The sequence below is a fragment of the Bos mutus genome, chromosome 1 (genome assembly GCF_027580195.1).
Source record: "Bos mutus isolate GX-2022 chromosome 1, NWIPB_WYAK_1.1, whole genome shotgun sequence".
In the NCBI taxonomy this organism is placed as follows: domain Eukaryota; kingdom Metazoa; phylum Chordata; class Mammalia; order Artiodactyla; family Bovidae; genus Bos; species Bos mutus.
In genome coordinates this window covers 143,433,906-143,452,650 of record NC_091617.1, presented here as the reverse complement: position 1 = coordinate 143,452,650, position 18,745 = coordinate 143,433,906, and the positions used below count along the sequence as shown (strand labels likewise).

The window sequence follows — 18,745 nt, the reverse complement described above, 5'->3', positions numbered from 1 at the left end:
TCCATGCTTCGCTTCTCTGGGTAGCCAGCGCGCTCATGGCAGCAGCTGATGCTCAGCTCCTCTGAGCAGTATCACCATGACTGTGATGCTGTCTCTGGAGCCAGCCGCTAGAGCAGCGTTGACGAGCTCGTGGCTGACGTACGCGGCAGCGCCCTCGTAGAAACTCTGACTGCCTGGTCCTCCCTGTCTTTCTCTTGAGTCTTTCGGCTCTCTGTCCACACTGGTCATTCCGCCGGTTCCTTCCTCACTGCAGGGATCACGAGTAGTCTTTTTTGGTGGAGACAGTCCTGAACTTTCAGGGTCACAAATAGAATGTTTTGAAACTGACAGGTTTTCTTCTGAACTTCCAGTTGACGCCCGTTCTCCAGATTTGCGCTGGAACACTATGTGGATGTTAGTCTCTGATTTGGATGTGGTTTGTTCACTGATGGGGCAAAGCAGAGACCCTCTGGGTGGTGACGGTTGGTTCCCCGTGGCAGGACCCCGTGTTTCTCTGTGTGCTTGGAAAGCCGACATGGCGAGCGCAGTGACCTCCTTCGTGTCCAGGACTCCCCAGAGCCCGTCGGTGCCCAGGATAAGGAACTGACACAAGTCATCTATGGGCACAGAAACCGTCTGAGGCGCTGGGATGATGAATCTTTTCAGCTTGAGATTCCCGTGGAAGCCAAGCCCTCGTGTGGTGGTTGTCTGCCCCTGGAGGAGGCCATGCGGTGCGTTGGCGCTGATGACCGCACCCTGCCGGAGCACCCGCCTCCTCTCGTCCAGGTTCCGCGTGCTGTGCTCTTTGGTTAAGCAGAAGCCTTTCCCATTTCTGCATAAGACTGCTTGCACATTACCTAAAAGATGTTTAAAAATTGGTCCTAGAGATTTATAACCCGTTGTATCAAACACTGTTAACGTCATTAATTTGTTCCAGAGTATAGACAGAAAGCAGGCCATTAAAAAAATTTTTTTAAATATATGTAATATTCACATCATTATTAGATTTATAGTAATTCAGATTTCAAACTGGAAGGCTCATTTATTCCTCTTAGCAAACTTAGTGTTTAAAATATATTTAGTATTGAAACAACAAACTACAGATAATGAAAAATGATCTTTTTATGAAGCAGCTTCTGAGTATTATATATAGAATCAAGAATTAAACTTTTTTCTAATCTATATATATTCCATAGAGCAGACATTTTGTTAATATTTTGATAAATGCCTTTTCAATTAAAAACACAAGCTGATTTTTTTTCTAGGAGTGGAGTTTGATAATTTTTTAACTGGTTAAACTTAAAACCTGAATATATTATAGGTATGGATGATTAAAAAATTATAATGCCACTGTTAGTATCCATCTTACTGGGTTTGTTATGTGTGTTACAATTCAGTCAGCCAGGCCTGGGAAGAGAAAATAATGTGGCGTTAGTGTGTGAAGTGGATAACATTTAGCCAACATTAAACCCTTTGATTGAAAACTGAGGTCTTACAGTTTGTTCATGGTTCAGACAAACCTGTCATGTGTGTTTTATTGAAATCCTAAGAAAATTTAAACGTCATCCTTTGAGACAGTTTGAAGGATGGTTGTATTACCAAACTTTTCTTTGGTATACAAAAAAAGAAATTTTTGTTTTTCATTTGTTAGGAAAAACTGATCTTCCCAAAGTTTTTAGGAACATAATTGTATGTTTATAATACCTATGAGAATTAATATTCCTGGAATCACAGGCAAAACTTACATTAAAATATTCTGATTTCAAGCATGGTACTGTACCTGGAGTCAGAATTTTGTTGTTGCAGCCCCTAGTTTCGAATCCCCTCATACTTCAGGTAAAGGGTCTTACGTGTCAGAGGGTAAGTTTCATACCCCTAATCTGGACAGAGCCTGAGTTGGTAAAGCATTAGCTCGGGCATAGAGGGAGCCTGTTGGCTTATTTACATAATGGAAACTGCTAATATCTACTAAGCATTAGATAATAGTACCTAATAATAATAATAGCTACTGAATGGGACCAAAAGATGATTACGTGGACAATTTTGGAAACTTGATAACTGTAAACGATAGTCTTCAAAACTGCATGACCTCTTCTATTTATTTGTGGTTTGGTTATTAATGATTTCTGTTAACTTTTCTGCTGGTCATTCTGTTTACACCCTGCAGAAGATAAATCAGTAAAATAATTCTTGGCTTTTGCTAGTTGCAAATTATGATTGTGCCGACAAAGTAAATGAACCGTTGTGTTAGCAGGACACATGGCTCAGTCCCTCTTCTACATTAGGAAGTTTCTTTGTGTGCCTGCACACGGAAACGGTGCTACCGGAGCTCTGAAACGGGGCTCACAACAGTGAATCCACCGGCTTCCTGGATGTGTTATCTGCATGTGGCGCGCCAGAGCTCACTCAGCAAAAAGCACTGTCTCCTCTGTGTGGTTTGAAAAGAACTTAATACGATTATCTCGTTACAGCGGAAGGGGATAATTGGTGTTTTGATTTTCGTGGCCTGTGCAGAGAGCTTGGTAAAGATACGTACTGCCGTTTGCCTTTTTTTTTTTGATTGTTGTGCTACAGAGTAGGAAATGCCGTTTTGGTTGATTTTATTATTGTGAACATCCCTGAGCTCAGCACAAATAAATTTTCAGAAATTGAGTACACAAGTAATGGCTTCAGGTTTTGTCCTGCCATTGACTTGCATGAGTGAGTTGTTTAATTCCTTTGACAGTTATTTAATTCCTTTATTCATTGCTGCCTTCTGAATACCTCACAGCCTTACCTGTGTGACTTTGCATGAAGGAAGGAGGGGTACCCGCTGTTTCTCAACTGTTATGTATAACTCAGGAAATATGGGATGATAAGGAAGATTACTCAGGCCCTGGAAGAGTATTCCTGGCACGCAGGATGGAAAGTGGATGGGCAGCTGGTACTTGCATCTCCTGAACCTTGGGCTGCTAAGCTGTCAGCTGCAAACGGAGTTGCTGAAAGCCATTGACTACATTGTTGAGAGCTAGAGTGAAATAATGAGCAAAAAGCTTCAAGGAAAATAGGAAATTGGAGGGAGATTTAAAAATAACCCTCAATGTCCACGTGTCTTGGAGAATTGAGGCAAAAGAGAAGAGCGAGGTTTGGCAGTTTGAGAGCACGATTGCCTTTCAGGAAGGGCCCCTGTGAAGCCTGGAGGAAATGAGGAACGCGGTGAACTGTGATGACCCTCACCCAACGTGCGGTGAACCAGCAACACGGAGAGTTCAAATCCCTAGACAGGAACCTACTAGCTTTCAATAGCTGGAGAGACAGTGCTCTTCAGAGCAAAATAGAGCAGGGGGACTAGAAGGCCACGTGTGCAGGGACATTCGTCAAATGGGAATTAACTGCTTTGAGAGGACACGGGAGCCTTTTTAAGACCGTGTGCGTATTCGTTATGCAAAAGGCAGGGAGGTAGCTGTCCCTGCAGCTACCAGGGTGTCTCCAGTTTATGAAAAGGAAGCGTCCCTAGTATGCCTGAGGGCCCCGGGATAAAAAGACGGCTTGGTTCAGAAGCAGGACTTGGGACCAGAACCTGACATATGGGACATCAGTCCCAATTTTGTCCGTGTGTCTTTCATTAAGTTACTTTATTTCTCTGAGTGACATTTAATTATTAAGTAGACAGTTTTGAATGTACATCCAAAAAGATTCCTTTGTTTTTGTAAGATGTGTAAGCACGAAACTCACCTTCAGCATTTTCCGTCTGGAGTCTAAAGAGTACTTAACACTTCATCCTCAACCATCTGTCAAATATTTGTTGTGTATATATGAGTCCACCACCAACCCACCCCTTAAAAAGGAAGGTGGGGAAGGGAATGTCTACAAAAGGTGAATGTTTTTTAAGAATGCGGTGTTTTGTTTTGTTTTGTTTTGTTTTTTTCTGCTTAAGATGACTGGAGTTGAATTATGTTTTAGGGGAAAAGATGGGGCTGGAAATAATTTTTAAAGAAACTTACTAAACCATCTTTAAGAACAATCATTTCTAGATAGAATCACAACACATGAAAATATTTGCAAACACAGTGTCAGTCATGAAATGAGAAAGGAGAGGACCTGGGAGTGAAGGGACACCCCAGACGCAGGACGCTGCAAGCAAAGGAGCTGAGCAGAGGGGCAGTAGTGGGCAAGGGCACGCTTGGTCTCTGCACCTGGAGTGAGCTCACGGGAGGACACACCAGGACGCTAGGAAACGAGTCGTTAAGAGGAACGATGAGCAAGAATGTATCATCCAGACAAAGATACTGGGATAGCAGATACATAAAACACTTCAGTATCAGGAAGGAACAGAAGCTGTAGCGCCTGAACCCCAGAGTGTTCCAAGAGCGCAAGCCAGCCCTTAGCTGAGAGTGCTTGCTGAGCTAAGTGAGTGGCCTTGGACTTGCCACAGGATTGCGGAACAGGAAACGAAGCCTAGGACTTGTTTAGCTTGGGGAGACTAGTGGTTCCCAACAAAGCTAGGGCCACAGACGACCGTGCCCTCACTGAAACACCGAACAGAAATATATGCCCCTCATCCACCCTCCCAGACTACCACAAAAATGAACTATTTCAAAATCGATGCTGAACGGTGGAGGAAAGAAAGGGAACCACAAAGCATTTGGAAGCACAACCTTTGTGTATTTGTAGTCTGGAAATGCTCAAATTGATTGTTTTAAGTCAGATTGACAGTGTTAACAGGCAGGGACCAGGCGGTGGTCAGTGTGTAGTCGAGATGACAGAGGCCTCAGTTAAATCCTCGCAAGTATTAATATAGGGAATTTCTCTGCTTCCGGCCAAGATACAGTAACAGTAACTGGACTTAGCCTCTGATCTGTGTTGAGGAGACAGAACTGAGAGTCCAGGGAGACCAAGGCAGCCAGACTTCACCAGGGAAAGAACCAGAGGGAAGGGTGCTCAGAGACGGCCAGGGGCCTGCAGAGACGCGTCCCCGGGTGTCAGCAAGGCCCTGATCCATGCGTGTGAGGAAGCCCCGGGCCCAGCACTGGCAAAGAGCTATCAGACCCATCAGCAAAACTCGGCTGAGGACACAGCAGTCAGACTAGAAAAACACCTGTGGGTCACTGAGTAGTGTACTGAGGAAGGGCTTGCCTCAACCTGAATTAGACATTGCTCTGAATTTATCTGACAAATTGTAAAAGTAGAATCTGAAACAATCAAATGTTTCTAGTAACTCCACCCTAGAACAAAGCTCGGGAAGTTAAAAAAAAAACCCATATACTACCCCCCTTATAAGACCTGTGAATATGATTTTATTTGGAAACAAATCTTTACAAGTGAAATTAAGTTAGGGTTTTGAGATGGATTATCCAAGTTGATTCTAAACCCAAAAAGTATCGTCATAGAAGAGACACAGAGGGAGAAGAGCAGAAAGTCAGCAAAGACAGAGGGATCTCCCCGGGAGTCTAGTGGTTAAGACTGCTTCCAGATGCGGGGGTGCAGGCTCATTCCCTGGTGGCGGAACCAAGATCCCATCCCACATGCCAAGTGCCTGCCCCTTCCCCCCAGAAAACAGGAAGATATCGGGAGAGTTTTTGGCTGGGATACTGGTTTTTGGCCCAGATACTGGGAGTATGGGACTTCCCTACCGGCTCAGTTGGTAAGGAATCTGCCTACAATGCAGGAGACCCAGGTTCGATCCCTGGGTCAGGAAGATCCTGGAGAAGGGAATGGCAACCCACTCCAGTATTCTTGCCTGGAGAATCCCATGGACAGAGGAGCTGGACAGGCTACAGTCCATGGGGTTGCAGAGTAGGACACGACTGTGCGACTAACTTTCACTTTTGCAACTACAGGCCAAGAAGTACCTGGACCCAGTGGAAGCTGAAAGAGGCAAGGAAGAACTCTTTCCTGGAGAATTCAGGGGAGCACGGCCTTGGAAACACTTTGATTGGGAGCATCTAGTCTCCAGAACTGTAAGAGAAGGGAGTTTTGTTGTGTTAAGCTGCCAAGTTCAAAATAATTTGTTACGGCAGCCCTGAAAAACTAGAACACAAAGCGTGCAAATAAGTTGGGAAATAACTACCCATAATAAAGCAAGAAATCCATTGAAACCAATGCAGAACTGACAGAGATATTGGAATCAGTAGGAAGAACTCAAAGTTGTAAGTGGAGTGCATTTGTTCAGGAAGTTACGTATAGGCATGGAAAGTGAAAGAAAGTCAAAGTGAAGTTGCTCAGTCATGTCCGACTCTCTGTGACCCTATGAACTGTACTTCGCCAGGCTCCTCTGTCCATGGGACTTTCCAGGCAAGAATACTGGAGTAGATTGCCATTCCCTTCTCCAGGGGATCTTCCTGACGCAGGGCTCGAACTCAGGCCTCCAGCATCAGAGGCAAACTCTACTGTCTGAGCCACCAGGGAATCCCATAGGCCTGGAAGATAATTTCAAAAGTCAAACTTCTGAAGATAAAAAATACAAAATATGAAATGAAATGTGGGTTTCCCTGGTGGCTCAGTGGTAAAGAATCTGCCTGCCAAGGCAGGAGACATGAATTTAATCCCTGGTCCCAGAAGATCCCACAGGCCGTGGAGCAACAAGCCTGCGCGCCGGAACATCCGAGCTTGTGCTCTGGAGCCTGCAAGCACCTGCGTGCCTGAGCCCAGGCTCTGCCAGAGACGCCACCGCCTGAGAAGCCAGGCACCACCGCTGAGAAAAGCCTGTGCGGCAACGAAGACCCAGCACGGCCAGAAATAAAGAAATAACACGAAAGAGGCACTGGATATGATTAACAGCAGATTCAATATCCCAGAAGAAAACGTTAGATTATTGCAGAGTAACGTGAGTGAATGTGTGCGCAGTCACGTCCAACTCTTTGCAAACCCGAGGACGATAACCCACCAGGACCCTCTGTGCATGAGGTTTTCCAGGCAAGAGTACTGGAGTAGGTTGTCATTTCCTAGTCCAGGGGATCTTTCCCAGGGATCAAACCTGAGTCTCCTGCATCTCCTGCAATGGCAGGTGGACTCTTTACCACTCTGCCACCAGGAAAGCCCATTGCAGAGTAAGGATCTCTGAAAATCTGCTCCTCAGTAAAAGGACGGAGAGCACTGTGAAAAGCTGTTAAAGTCAACTTTTCTAGAATGCCGGAAGTTGACCAAAGGCTTGCAAAAAGCTGAGCATTATTGAAGAGAGACAGCTTAAAGTAGGTATTAATAAAAACAGAAGTGTTTATGGCCTTGTAACTTGACCTACTCCAAACCTTTTCTCTTCAGCTCTGCAGTAGCCTTGAAAACCAAAAGTTTTATAATGAAAATCAACAGTCCAGTCTAGAAGCCTCTACAGGGGAAAGAATGGCTTTGGACCTCCCTAAAAATCTACCCTCAGAGAAACCTCACTATTTGGACTTTTTGCAGTTACCTGAAGAAAGCTCCATTCTCAAATCTTGTCATCATTTGATCTGACTCAGAGCTTACTCTGTGCAAATAACTGACCCTCAGTGTGTTTGCCAGGCTTCCCAAATGATGTTAGTGGTGAAAAAATCTGTCTGCCAATGCAGAAGATAAAAGAGATGCAAGTTCGATCCCCAGGTTGGGAAGATCCCCTGGAGGAAGGCATAGCAACCTACTCCAGTATTCTTGCCTGGAGAATCCCGTGGACAGAGGAGGCTGGTGGGCTACAGTCAAAGAGTCGGACACAACTGAGCGACTTAGCAGTGTGTTTGCTGAGAAGAATCAGCAGCAACGGTTTCAGAGCACAGCTGCCTGAAGCACTGATCCCAGCACCCAGTAAACTGCGTAAGAAACAGCTGAATGATGAGACTCTGTAGAGGGTTTTGAAAAGCTCAAATATATTCCCCGGAAAAATAGAAAAGGGCGCACACGCAGCAGGCTGTGGGCCGGCCCGGGACTCGAGCGGCCCCTGACGACTCACCTGTGGATGGTCTTCAGGACAGACCTCAATAGGAAGTAAAAGCTTAGGCAGCGTTGTAAACCCCCTGCTATTGTTTACAAGACAAAGATACCCCCTCAGAAAGACTGGAATCCATATGTATTAGTACTAGGTGTTTAAGGAAACCATCATCTAGTTCTTGCTGCTGCTAAGTCGCTTCAGTCGTGTCCGACTCTGTGCGACCCCATAGATGGCAGCTCACCAGACTTACCCATCCCTGGGATTCTCCAGGCAAGAACACTGGAGTGGGGTGCCATTGCCTTCTCCAGTGCATGAAAGTGAAAAGTGAAAGTGAAGTTGCTCAGTCGTGTCCGACTCTTCGAAACCCCATGGACTGCAGCCCACCAGGCTCCTCCGTCCATGGGATTTTCCAGGCAAGGGTACTGGAGTGGGTGCCGTTGCCTGAACAATAACAGTGGCACCCACTCCAGTACTCCTGCCTGGAGACTCCCAGGGATGGTCCATGGGGTCGCTAAGAGCTGGCCACGACTGAGCAATTTCACTTTCACTTTTCACTTTCGTGCATTGGAGAAGGAAATGGCACCCCACTCCAGTGTTCTTGCCTGGAGAATCCCAGGGACGGGGGAGCCTGGTGGGCTGCCGTCTATGGGGTCACACAGAGTCAGACACGACTGAAGCGACTTAGCAGCAGTAGCAACATGACCAACCAAGCAGAGACTTTGTGTCTACACATGACACAGCATATAGACTCTAGAAAATTAGTTCTTTTTTTTTTTATGATCTTTACAAAGCATACATTACCATTACACGACTTCTGTGCCTTCTTTTTTTTTTTTTGCATTTCTGTAACTATTCTTGTGTTTCTTTTTTTTTAATATAAATTTACTTATTTTAATTGGAGGTTAATTACTTTACAATATTGTATTGTTTTTCCATACATCAACATGAGAAAATTAGTTCTTAAAAGTCACAAACCAGTAGCACCAGCGGCCTGGCGAGGAAGGGCGTCTGTGTGAATGTGAACATCCACGTTTCAACAAAAACAAAACAGAACAGGGAGACAGTCAACGAACGTCAAAGCACAGGCCATGCACAGAAGAGAAATAAATCAGCAGAAACTGTCCCTGAGAAATTATAGGCACTAGAATTACAGTCCCCCCAAAAAACAAATGTTTTAGAAGTATAAATATGTTTAAAGGGAAATATGGCTAAAAGTGAAAGCATGAGAACACTGATTCCCCCAAATTAGAAACTATCAATAAAGAGATGGCAATTATAACAAGCAAATCAAAATTCTGGAGTTGAAAAGTACAATTTCTTAAATGAAAAATTCAATAAAATGAACTCAGAATCAGATTTGAACTGGCAGAAAATCAGCAAATTTGACTGATAAATTGAGGTTATCCAGTCTGAAGAAGAGAAGGAAGAAAGAACGAAGTAACGTGAACAGTCTCAGAGACTTGTGAGTTACCACCAGGTACATCGACATACACATAATTGAAAGAAGAGAGAGTGGGGAAAGAAGGTTTGAAGACATAATGGCCAGAAATGTCCCAAATTTGAATAAAAAGGTCCAAGAAGCTCAAAAAACTCAAAATAGTATAAATTAGAGGTCAGTACTGAAACATGTCATAATCAAACTGTCAAAAAACAAAGGAAAAAAGAATATTGAAAAGAGCATGAGAAAAGTGACTCGTTACCTACAGCCAAAGGAATTCAGTAAGATCGACAATCAGTCTTATCAGAAACCACGGACGCCAGATGGCAATGGCATAACATAGTCAACAGGCAAACTATCCTTTCAACAGTGAAGAAAGTAACATGTTCCCAAGTAAACAAAGACTAGGAGAATTCACCACCGGCAGATCTGCCGAACGAGAAATAAAACGGGAGTCTTTCAGATTAAAATGAAAGCGCAGGACTGTACGTTGAACCCACCCGCAGAAAAAAAGGTTACTACTGTTGTCTCTCAGGATCAGGGAGCACTGGTTCTGGGACTCCCTGAAGATGTATCTGTGGGTATTCAAGATCCACCAAAATCTGTGGATATTCAAGTCCAACAGCCAGCCCCGCCCCCATATCTGCACATTCACAGATTCAGCCAACCGTGGATTGTGTAATAGGTATTTACTATTGAAAAAGTTTTGCATAGAAGTAAACCCACACCGTTCAAATAATGTTGTCAAGGCACAGCTGTATATAGCTAAATATAAAACAGTAAAAACTACTTTTTAACACTCTTCTTCTCCTGTCCTGCATGAGACAAAAATTATAAAACGTTTTTAGGCTTGTAGTGTGTAAAGATGTAATTCTATAAAGTACAAAGAAGGGTGGAGGAAACAGAGCTATCCTGGAGGAAAGATGTTGTATACGTCTTTTTGAAATTAAATTGGCATGAATCCAAGCCAAATTGTTTTTAAGATTTTATTATAATCGTCAGGATAGCCACTAAATTTGTTTAATATACAGGAAGAGAAACACAGGAATCGAAATAGAAAACTAGACGATATCTAATACAAAGGAAAGCAATAATGATAGGAAAAAGAGATAGAAAGCTAACAGCAAAATATCTGACATATATCCTACCCTGCAACTAATTACATTAAATCTAAATGAATTACTAACTTGAATCAAAAGGGAAAGATCAGCAAAATGGAACGACAAACGAACACGCCCAGTAGCAGGCTGAATAAAGTCCCCAGAGGTATCAGAACCTAACTTCTGGAGCCTGGAAGTGTTACCTAAAGGGCAAAGACTCTGAGGATGTGACTCTGACCCTGAGATGCTTACACGGGGTTGTCTGGGTGGGCTCTAAATGCCATCCCAGGAGGGAGGTTCGGCTATAGACACAGAAGAGGGAAATGTGGAGGCACACCAAAATCTAGGGAATGCTGGCAGCCAGACCGAAGCTGGAAACGGGAAACAGATCCTTCCCACCCCCTCGGGAGGGGCGCTGCCGTGAAGGTATTGGGCCAGTCATGCTGAGGCAGAAGGTTTTGAACCCTGAGAGAATAAATTTCTGTAGTTTAAGCCACCAAGTTTATGATAAATTTGTAATAGCAGCCACAGGGAACAAAGAGAAGCAGTATCCAACTATAGCTGTCTAAGAAGACACTTGATTCAAAGACAAATAAACTCAAAGTACAGGCTGGGGAGAAAGGACTCTACCAGCGAATGTACTAAAGACCACGGAGACGTGCACTTTACCTGGATGACTTCTGTGCTTTGTGAATTATATGTCAGCAGAGCTATTAAAAATGAAAGTATTGGGGAAAAGGATCTAAGAGATCAAATGAAAATCCCTTATGTTTATAAGGACTAGTGTGGTTAATTAAAAACATAAAGTTGGTGGTTTATTTGATATTATGAAAAAAGTGTATGTTTCCATATCAATATGTTTATTAGTATTCTAATCCTATGGGGATTAATTGAAGTAAAAGAGTACCAAGGGAAATTATAAAATGCAATGCAAATGAGAAGTGCTAAGAACAAAAAACCAAGAATGTCTTTTGAAGACTCTTCCCACATGCACAAATTCAACATTTATTCAGTGGCTTTATCACCACATTTGCATTTCACTATAAAGTGAAGTGGGTTTGTTTTTTTGTTTGTTTTAATTTCAGAGTTAATGGTGATACTGGTATTTGGTAAATTTCAAACAAAGAAAAATGAATTTCCTTGCTAGCTTTATAGGTAATATTTTATAAAATACAAAATATGCTCCTAATAAATTTGTGTCCAAATTTATGTTTTTGTAACTCACTTAAATTGCTTTCTTTTAGGAGCACTTTTATATTATAAATCATGACCTCCCTTTCACTCGTTGAATTTTTTTCATCTACTTGTTTCTATTAAAATGAAAGATGCTCAAATGAAACCATTTTAGCACAATTAACACATTTTAACACAATTATTCAACACAATTCCTGTAAGTTAGAGCCAACAAATGTTTGACCTGAAGACTAGAACCTGCCAAACAGCAGTGAGTGAGCTTGGAAATAATGAATCAGAGTAAACTCAACATTTGACGATGGCATCTCCTTACTGAATATCTCATAAATTTTCCTTTCATTTTCCAAGAACCCTGATATCAAACGATACATTCTAACAGAGGTCCCAAGTCCAAGGATATGGGTCAGTTCCCAGGTAAGTCTGAAACCTGAAAATCCTCCACCCCTGAAGGAAACCTGCTCTGAAGCACTTTGGAACCTCAGGGTAGAACCTGGGAAATGGCAAAGACCCTAAGGAAACTGGCCATCGCACTTGCCTCCTTGGTTTTGCTTAATTTGGAGTCTTCATTTTGGGCACACAGCCAGAGCCAGGCCAGAAACAGGCCAGCTTCCAGGGGCCTTGGCATGTAGTGGTCTCGGTGGGTCTATCTAGCCCTGCTTTGGAGTCAAAGTCTTCCTCCCTGAGGCCTAGACTCTTCAGGCTCTAGAACAATCCCCTCAGAGGCAGCTTGATTTCCATCTCCAGTTCCTATTACCTCTGACACCTTAAACAGATAATTTCACCTCTCGAGTTTCCATTCTCTCATCTGGAAAATCGAGTCAACACCACTTAGAAATGGTGGCAGGGGTTGAGAAAGAGAGAGAACCAATGTTGTTTAAGGATCCAGACTTACAATTATCAGTGAATCAGTCCTAGAGATGGAATGCACAGTATTGGGAAGAGAGAGAACATATATATTTTAATTGTCAAACTTGCGAAGAGACTAGAACTTCCAGCCACTGAAAAGAAATGATAATTATGTAATGTGATAGACGTGGTAATTATTGCTACTATGGCAGTCATGTTACAATATAAAAATATCAAATTAACACGTACCTCTTAAACCGACAGAATGTTACATGTCAAATATGTATTTTTTAAAAGCGGTACTTAGATATCCTTAGATATGAGAATTCTTGGAAGACCATGTGAGAAATCACTCTATATTCAATATTAAATAAGTGGACATTGTCATTAGTAATAATTCTACCCAGGAAAGGGTGGCGGAACCCTGGTTAAGCATCTCATGGAACTCAGGTTAACTTGGCTGAAACTTTTTGACCTCCAGGCTTTCCATTTTGGCAAGCTCCTTAGCTAGAACTTTAGACTGCAGGTCGAAAGAGTTGCTTCTTGGACGTCCCTCACGGTTGGGAATCTGCCTGCCAATGCAGGGGACACAGGTTCGATCCCTGGTCTGGGAGGATTCCACATGCTGTGAGGCAAGTAGGCCCGATCGCCACAACTGCTGAGCATGAGCTCAGCAACGAGAGAAACCGACGCCGTGAGACGGCCTGGCAGCCCAGTGAAGGGCAGCCCTGCTCTCTGCACCTAGAGAGGACCCAGCACAGCCACAAATAAACGCATGAATAAATACAAATTAAAATAAAAGTTTAAAAGAATTGCTTCTTGAAATAAAAGACTCCAGCCACATTTTTTGGAGAAGCATATATATGCCTAGGGGCTGGCCTGGTGTTCCAGTGGTTAGGACTCCCCCTGCCAATGCAGGAGACGCAAGTTCGATCCCTGGTTGGGCAACTGAGATCCCCATATGCCAAGTGGTGCAGCAAAAAAAGATGAAAAAAGAAAAAACCCACAGCTATAACACAGTCGTGAACGACTGTTTCCTCTAAGATGAAGCTGATGCGGCTGGCCAGTAAGCACAAGAATGACCTTTGCAAATGTGTTAGTTAGCGGAGTAACTGACCACTTTGAGCAGCTATATTAACACCACTCAGAGAACTGTCCTCTCTCCCAAAGAGGGGAGTGTGGGAAATGTTTTGGCTCCATTCAGATTAAGCAAGTGTAATAGATTCGCTTTGCCTTTATCAGCTGCTGTGTGACTGCCCCATTTAGAAAACTTCATATTTGGATCACATTGTTTCACATATGCGCCTCTTTGAGAAATAATTACAATTCATGTTGTGCCTGCAATCTGAATCTAAACTGTGGTTGTTGATCATTTCTTAAACTGGTCAATGAAATATCTAGGCATGAAAAAGTCATTAAATAATAGATCAGCAGATAATTCTGGAAGCATGAGAGGTTTTGCTGCCAGGAATAAAACATATTAAGATGTAGTCTGCCACATTCAATATACATACCAGCATTTGCGATGTGTAGCACCCCAGTGGTGATTTGGGGCATCCCCGGGAAAAGGTGCCTATCTGCCAAAGCAGCAAGGTCACTGATTCTTCCCCAAGACCTCCTGGCTTCGGGACTCTCAACACTGCTTTCCAGTATGCAAGTGACTGCGGAACAGCCACTCCATCGGACCCTGGACGCTTCCCTCCTTCCAAGACGTAAAAGCCTGTCCATTCTCCAGAACGCTTTGGCAAAGGCTTTGTGTATGTTCTCATACACGCTTTTCATTCCTTTTGTCCTTTTCTTTTTGGAGGAGAAAGACTCTTCTATAGCTCTGTAGTCTTCACTAAACACTGTGTTGAAAGAATTGATTACTTTTTGCTCTTCTGAAGTCATCTGGTAGGAAGGATCAAGTCTGGAAAGTTGATGGAGTAGTAAAACTGGGAGTTCCATTGAGGTCAAGTCGGCTGCTGAGTCTCCGTGATGTCCATCAAACAAACCAAAAAAACACACGTTGGGTTTACTGCCAAAATTATTCATGACAATGAATTTATTATTCATGTCAACTCTCCATGTAGAATTCCTGTCTTTGCAAACAGCTGCTCCTTTAATTAACAGGTGACCGATTTTTTGAGGATGTATGGAGCTCTCGCAAATGTTCTGCATAATCTTATAGTATGCTGGTATCTGTCTCTTCCACAGTAGCTCAAAAGCATTATTAATGCTCTGCAAGGTTTTCTCGTTGAACACAAAAGATGACAGCAGCTTAGTAATGACAGACTGTCTCTGGCCTATGATCGCTGAGAGCCCTGGTTTCTTCCCTCCCGTCCACTGCAAGCCCAGCGTGCTCAGAGCCATGTGCTGCTTCTTGTGGGAGAAAACTCCAGGCAGGCCAACCTCACGCTTGCAAATGGAGCAGGGGAATGTGAGCATCGCATTGTAGTCCTGCACTAGAGAGTGTTTCTCAGAGACTTCTTTTGATGGTCTCTTCTTCTTCCTTTTAAAATGCTTTCTTTTCCATGTCAGTGGGACTTCATACTCTGAATCAGCTGTTGGTTTTCTCGTGTACAACTGCCTTGCTTTCCAAAACACTCTGTGAACAGGATGAAAGATATTTACAGGCCTGAAATGAGGCAATTTGCAGTTTGCTTTGACTCCTCAAGATTTAATATTGATCTAACATATTCTGATTGCTCTTTCTGTGATTCCTCCTCCAAAACAGAGTACCAACCCAGGGAACTGGTGACTGGCCTGTGCAGGCCCGAGCGAAATTAGGCAAAATCTCTAGGAAGCCAGATAGACCTCTAAGAACAAATAGCGAAATCAGCATAATACTTTATCCGGGCGGGGGAGGTATGCGCTTGAGCCTTAGCAATGTGGTTTCAAGTATGAGCGTAATTACTTTTGTACTTAAATTTTTCCTAATAATAAAATAATTATATTATATAATATATATAATGTAAAGAGATATAATAATTGTTTAAAATACTTTTGTCCTAACTAAAGCATTCTCAGGAAAATGGGTGGGAGATGTACCTCATGCAGGCGCATTTAATGTGCTGCTCCTCCTATGTGTACTTAAATCCCTGCCGTGCACAGCTCTGCTGGATGTAGCCACTCATCCCTACGGTAACACTTCAATCACCAGTTTTCACCTCATAAATGCTCGTTGATCTGTTAGCCTATTAGCAAACTCTCCTGGCTTTGCCTCACCAACCAATTTTTGTTTTTCTTTTTTAATGGAAAATTTAAACAACACGCAGGAATGGAAATATGTAATGAGCCCCCGTCGCCAACTTCAACCATTATTAACATTTTTTCACTCTCGTTTCTGTGTCCTCAGCCACACATTATTTCATTTTACTCATTTCTTTACCAGAATATTTTAAAGCACATCCTCCAGTTCTATCAATCTCACCCATCACTTCAGTACTTAGTCGGCTCACATCCACTTCTTCAGTGTCTACCACAGGCCGGCTGCAGGATCAAGCTGGTGTCCTGGCCTGCAGCGACGACGGGAGGAGTCTGTGGCCTCATCCACACGCTCATACGGAGAACCAGACAGCCCGCTGGAGCCGGAGCAGAGCCCTGTGACGAGGCCCGACCGAGGGCCCAGCCCTTCGTCTGCGCGGGAAAGGGGCCCGTGACAGCTGAGCTGACTCGAGAAACACTCAGTTGAGGAAAAGCAGCAAGGGCTCCAAGGCAAACCCACGGGGCAACCAGTTAGCAGGCAGGAGCGGGAGGAGGGCCCAGCCAAGGAGCTGGACAGGCAAGCAGAGACGTACGGGAAAACGGCAAAGCTTTTCAGCTCTTCTGACCAAAATGTATACCAAGTATCTTTTAACTGCTATTATTGCATAATGTTCATGTAAAGAATACAGTTTTTCTGAGGCTCGTTGAACTGTTTGGACCATCTACAGAGGATAGCCATGATACAACTCTCTCTCACACGGAGCCGTTCTGGGAAAGCAACATGCCCATTCGTTCATGCAGTAGGGGCCTGCCATTTGCCAGGGACTGTTTTATTTGCTCGGGACAGAGTGGTGAACAAAGGCATTGTCTGCGATGGAGCTTATAGCCTCATATGGAAACAGGCAATGACTGAAGGATCATGGAAACTGGTACCATCAGACAGAGAGAACTACTAGCATGAAAGAGCAGAATAAGGGTGGAGAGGACGTCCCCAGAGGCCCAGTGCCTAAGAATCTGCCTGCTAAGCCAGTGGACACGGGTTTGATCCCCGGCCGGGGAAGACCCCCTGCCGCTGGGCAGCTGAGCCCGTGGGCCACAGCTAGGAGCGCCTGGAGCCCGCGCTTTGCGGTGACTGAAGCCGCCTCAGGGAGAAGCCTTTGCTCGCGGCTAGAGAGCAGCTCCCACTCACTGCAGCAGCGAAAGCCCACAGGCAGAAGTGAGACCCAGTGCAGCCAAAAATAAATTAAAAATAGATAAAAACACTGTTAAGGAAAAGAATAAGGGCAGACAAAAGAGGCGCTTCCGGGCGGTGCAGTGGTTCAGACTCTGAGCTTCCGATGCAGGGGCACCAGTTCAGTCACTGGTGAGAGAAGATCCCCCGTGCTGTGTGGCATGGCCAAAAAAGGAAAGGCAGAGAAGCAGAAGCGCTTGGCATAAGGCAGTCAGACAAATATAGCACTCGTCCATGAACATAGTCTACCAGGAAGTCGCAGTTTCGTTTGATGACTGAGAAAGTGGAGGAAAAAGAAAACTGCAGGTATAACTGTTCACTAACTACATTTGTTATCCGATACAAATGGAAAAAAAGTTACCTGAAAGCACTGTTCGCCTCCATGCTCCTCTGGGATCGCCACCTTCCTTCGCCCTCTCTTCGCCAGTGTTCCGCGGCCCCTGTCCCTCCAACTGCCTGGCAATGGTGACCGTAGGAGTGGGGTGATGGGGATGCTGTTGACGGCAGGGGGACGGTCCCCTGACTTGGTCACAGACCTCCTCGTGTGGAATGTTTCCTGCATCATCTGGAACCTCAGTCAGAACTGACTCTGATTCTGAAGGACTATGAAGCAATAAGGGCACAAATTGTGCTAACTAACAAACTTGTCTTTGAAATTTCTGAAAGAAGGATCATTCACTGAATATACTGCCTTATGCCTGCATGATCAGATCCAAAAAATGAAAGGAGTGCCTATCAATTCATGTCAGTTAACTGACTGCCAATTAAGTTGTGTTCCCACTCAGGGAAAAGGTATCTTGGGCCATCTCTCCGGGACATGCCTTCCTCCCTGTCCTGGAGGGCCTGTCTGCTCCATCCTGCTGCTGCAAATCTTCGCTTGAAAGTTATAGCCTACCCCTCTTTTTCTGGGCTTGCTTCCTGAGGCTGCCTTCTCCCTGGCCGATACCTGTAGCTCTTAGGCTCTATGAAGCTGCCCTCCCTGCAGTGGAAGCATGGAGTTGTAACCTCTGGGTCACCAGGAAAGTCCTGTTTCCTAGGTTGTTAATCCCTAGGTGTATTCCACTTTCTCACCCTGAGCTGGATTGGAACTGGAGTCCAAGAGGAGCTTGTTTGCATATTGAAGGTTGGACAAGCCTGGCTACCTACTTGACATCACTACAGGCACATATCCCAGTCAACCCAAAGTTACGCGTCCAAAATGGAACTCACTACCTTTCCTCTGGGCTTCCCAGGTGGCGTGGTGGTAAAGAATCCACCTGCCAACGCAGGAGATGCAGGAGACTCGGGTTCGATCCCTGGGTCGGGAATATCCCCTGGAGGAGGAGAATCCTTGCCTGGAGAAGCCCATGGACGGAGGAGCCTGGCGGGCTGCAGGCCATGGGGTCACAGTCAGCCACCACTGAGCATGCACACACTGACATTTCCTCCAGAATTGCCTTCCACCGTTAACTTGCTGAGGCTGGAGACAACGTTGGCCTGGGTCCCTTTCCCTGTGGTTCTAGATTAGGGTTGGCGAGAAGGGAGCCTGGGGGCACCGCCCCTGAGCACCATGATGGCTCAGCGAGGCGACCGCAGTTGCAGAGGCGCCTGGCAGCATCCCGTTTGTCCGGTTCTCTCAGCACTGATGAATCCGCAGCAGCTCCTGCCTCTGGAGCCCTGAAGGTGGACGCTCCCCGCAGACTCATCCGCCAGCATCCCTGTTCCACGGCTGGGCCTTCTCGGCTTCTCAGGCTTGTCGGGGACTCCTCTGTCCCTTCCCTGTCCCAGAGGTCCGCGTGCCCAGCTCCTTCCACAAACTGTGTAAGGTCAGATTTCAACAGTAAAATCTTCACTCCGTCACTCGTGGGCTTCAGCGTTACTGACTGAACCCGAGCTGACACGGGCACCACCATCTC

General features: G+C 44.7%; 1 protein-coding gene across 1 annotated transcript; it reads right to left on the bottom strand.

The window, feature by feature from the left end:
- Positions 1-15: 15 nt before the first annotated feature.
- Positions 16-18,742, bottom strand: PP2D1 (protein phosphatase 2C like domain containing 1). The gene is made up of 4 exons (XM_070364420.1): positions 18,421-18,742; positions 15,895-16,051; positions 13,948-15,050; positions 16-836 (listed from the first exon to the last, which is right to left on the bottom strand). Exons 1-4 carry the CDS (start codon positions 18,740-18,742, stop codon positions 34-36), a joined length of 2,385 nt encoding a protein of 794 aa, XP_070220521.1. The 3' UTR covers positions 16-33.
- Between the last annotated feature and the right edge of the window lie 3 nt (positions 18,743-18,745).

Coding starts and splice junctions, on each gene's coding strand:
- PP2D1 (XM_070364420.1), bottom strand. CDS start 18,742: ATGGTGGTGCCCGTGTCAGCTCGGGTTCAGTCAGTAACGCTGAAGCCC. Junction 16,052..18,420: donor CAGGCGCCTCTGCAACTGCG/GTCGCCTCGCTG, acceptor TTTCCCGCGCAG/ACGAAGGGCTGGGCCCTCGG. Junction 837..13,947: donor GCTACACATCGCAAATGCTG/GTATGTATATTG, acceptor AACATCTTTTAG/GTAATGTGCAAGCAGTCTTA.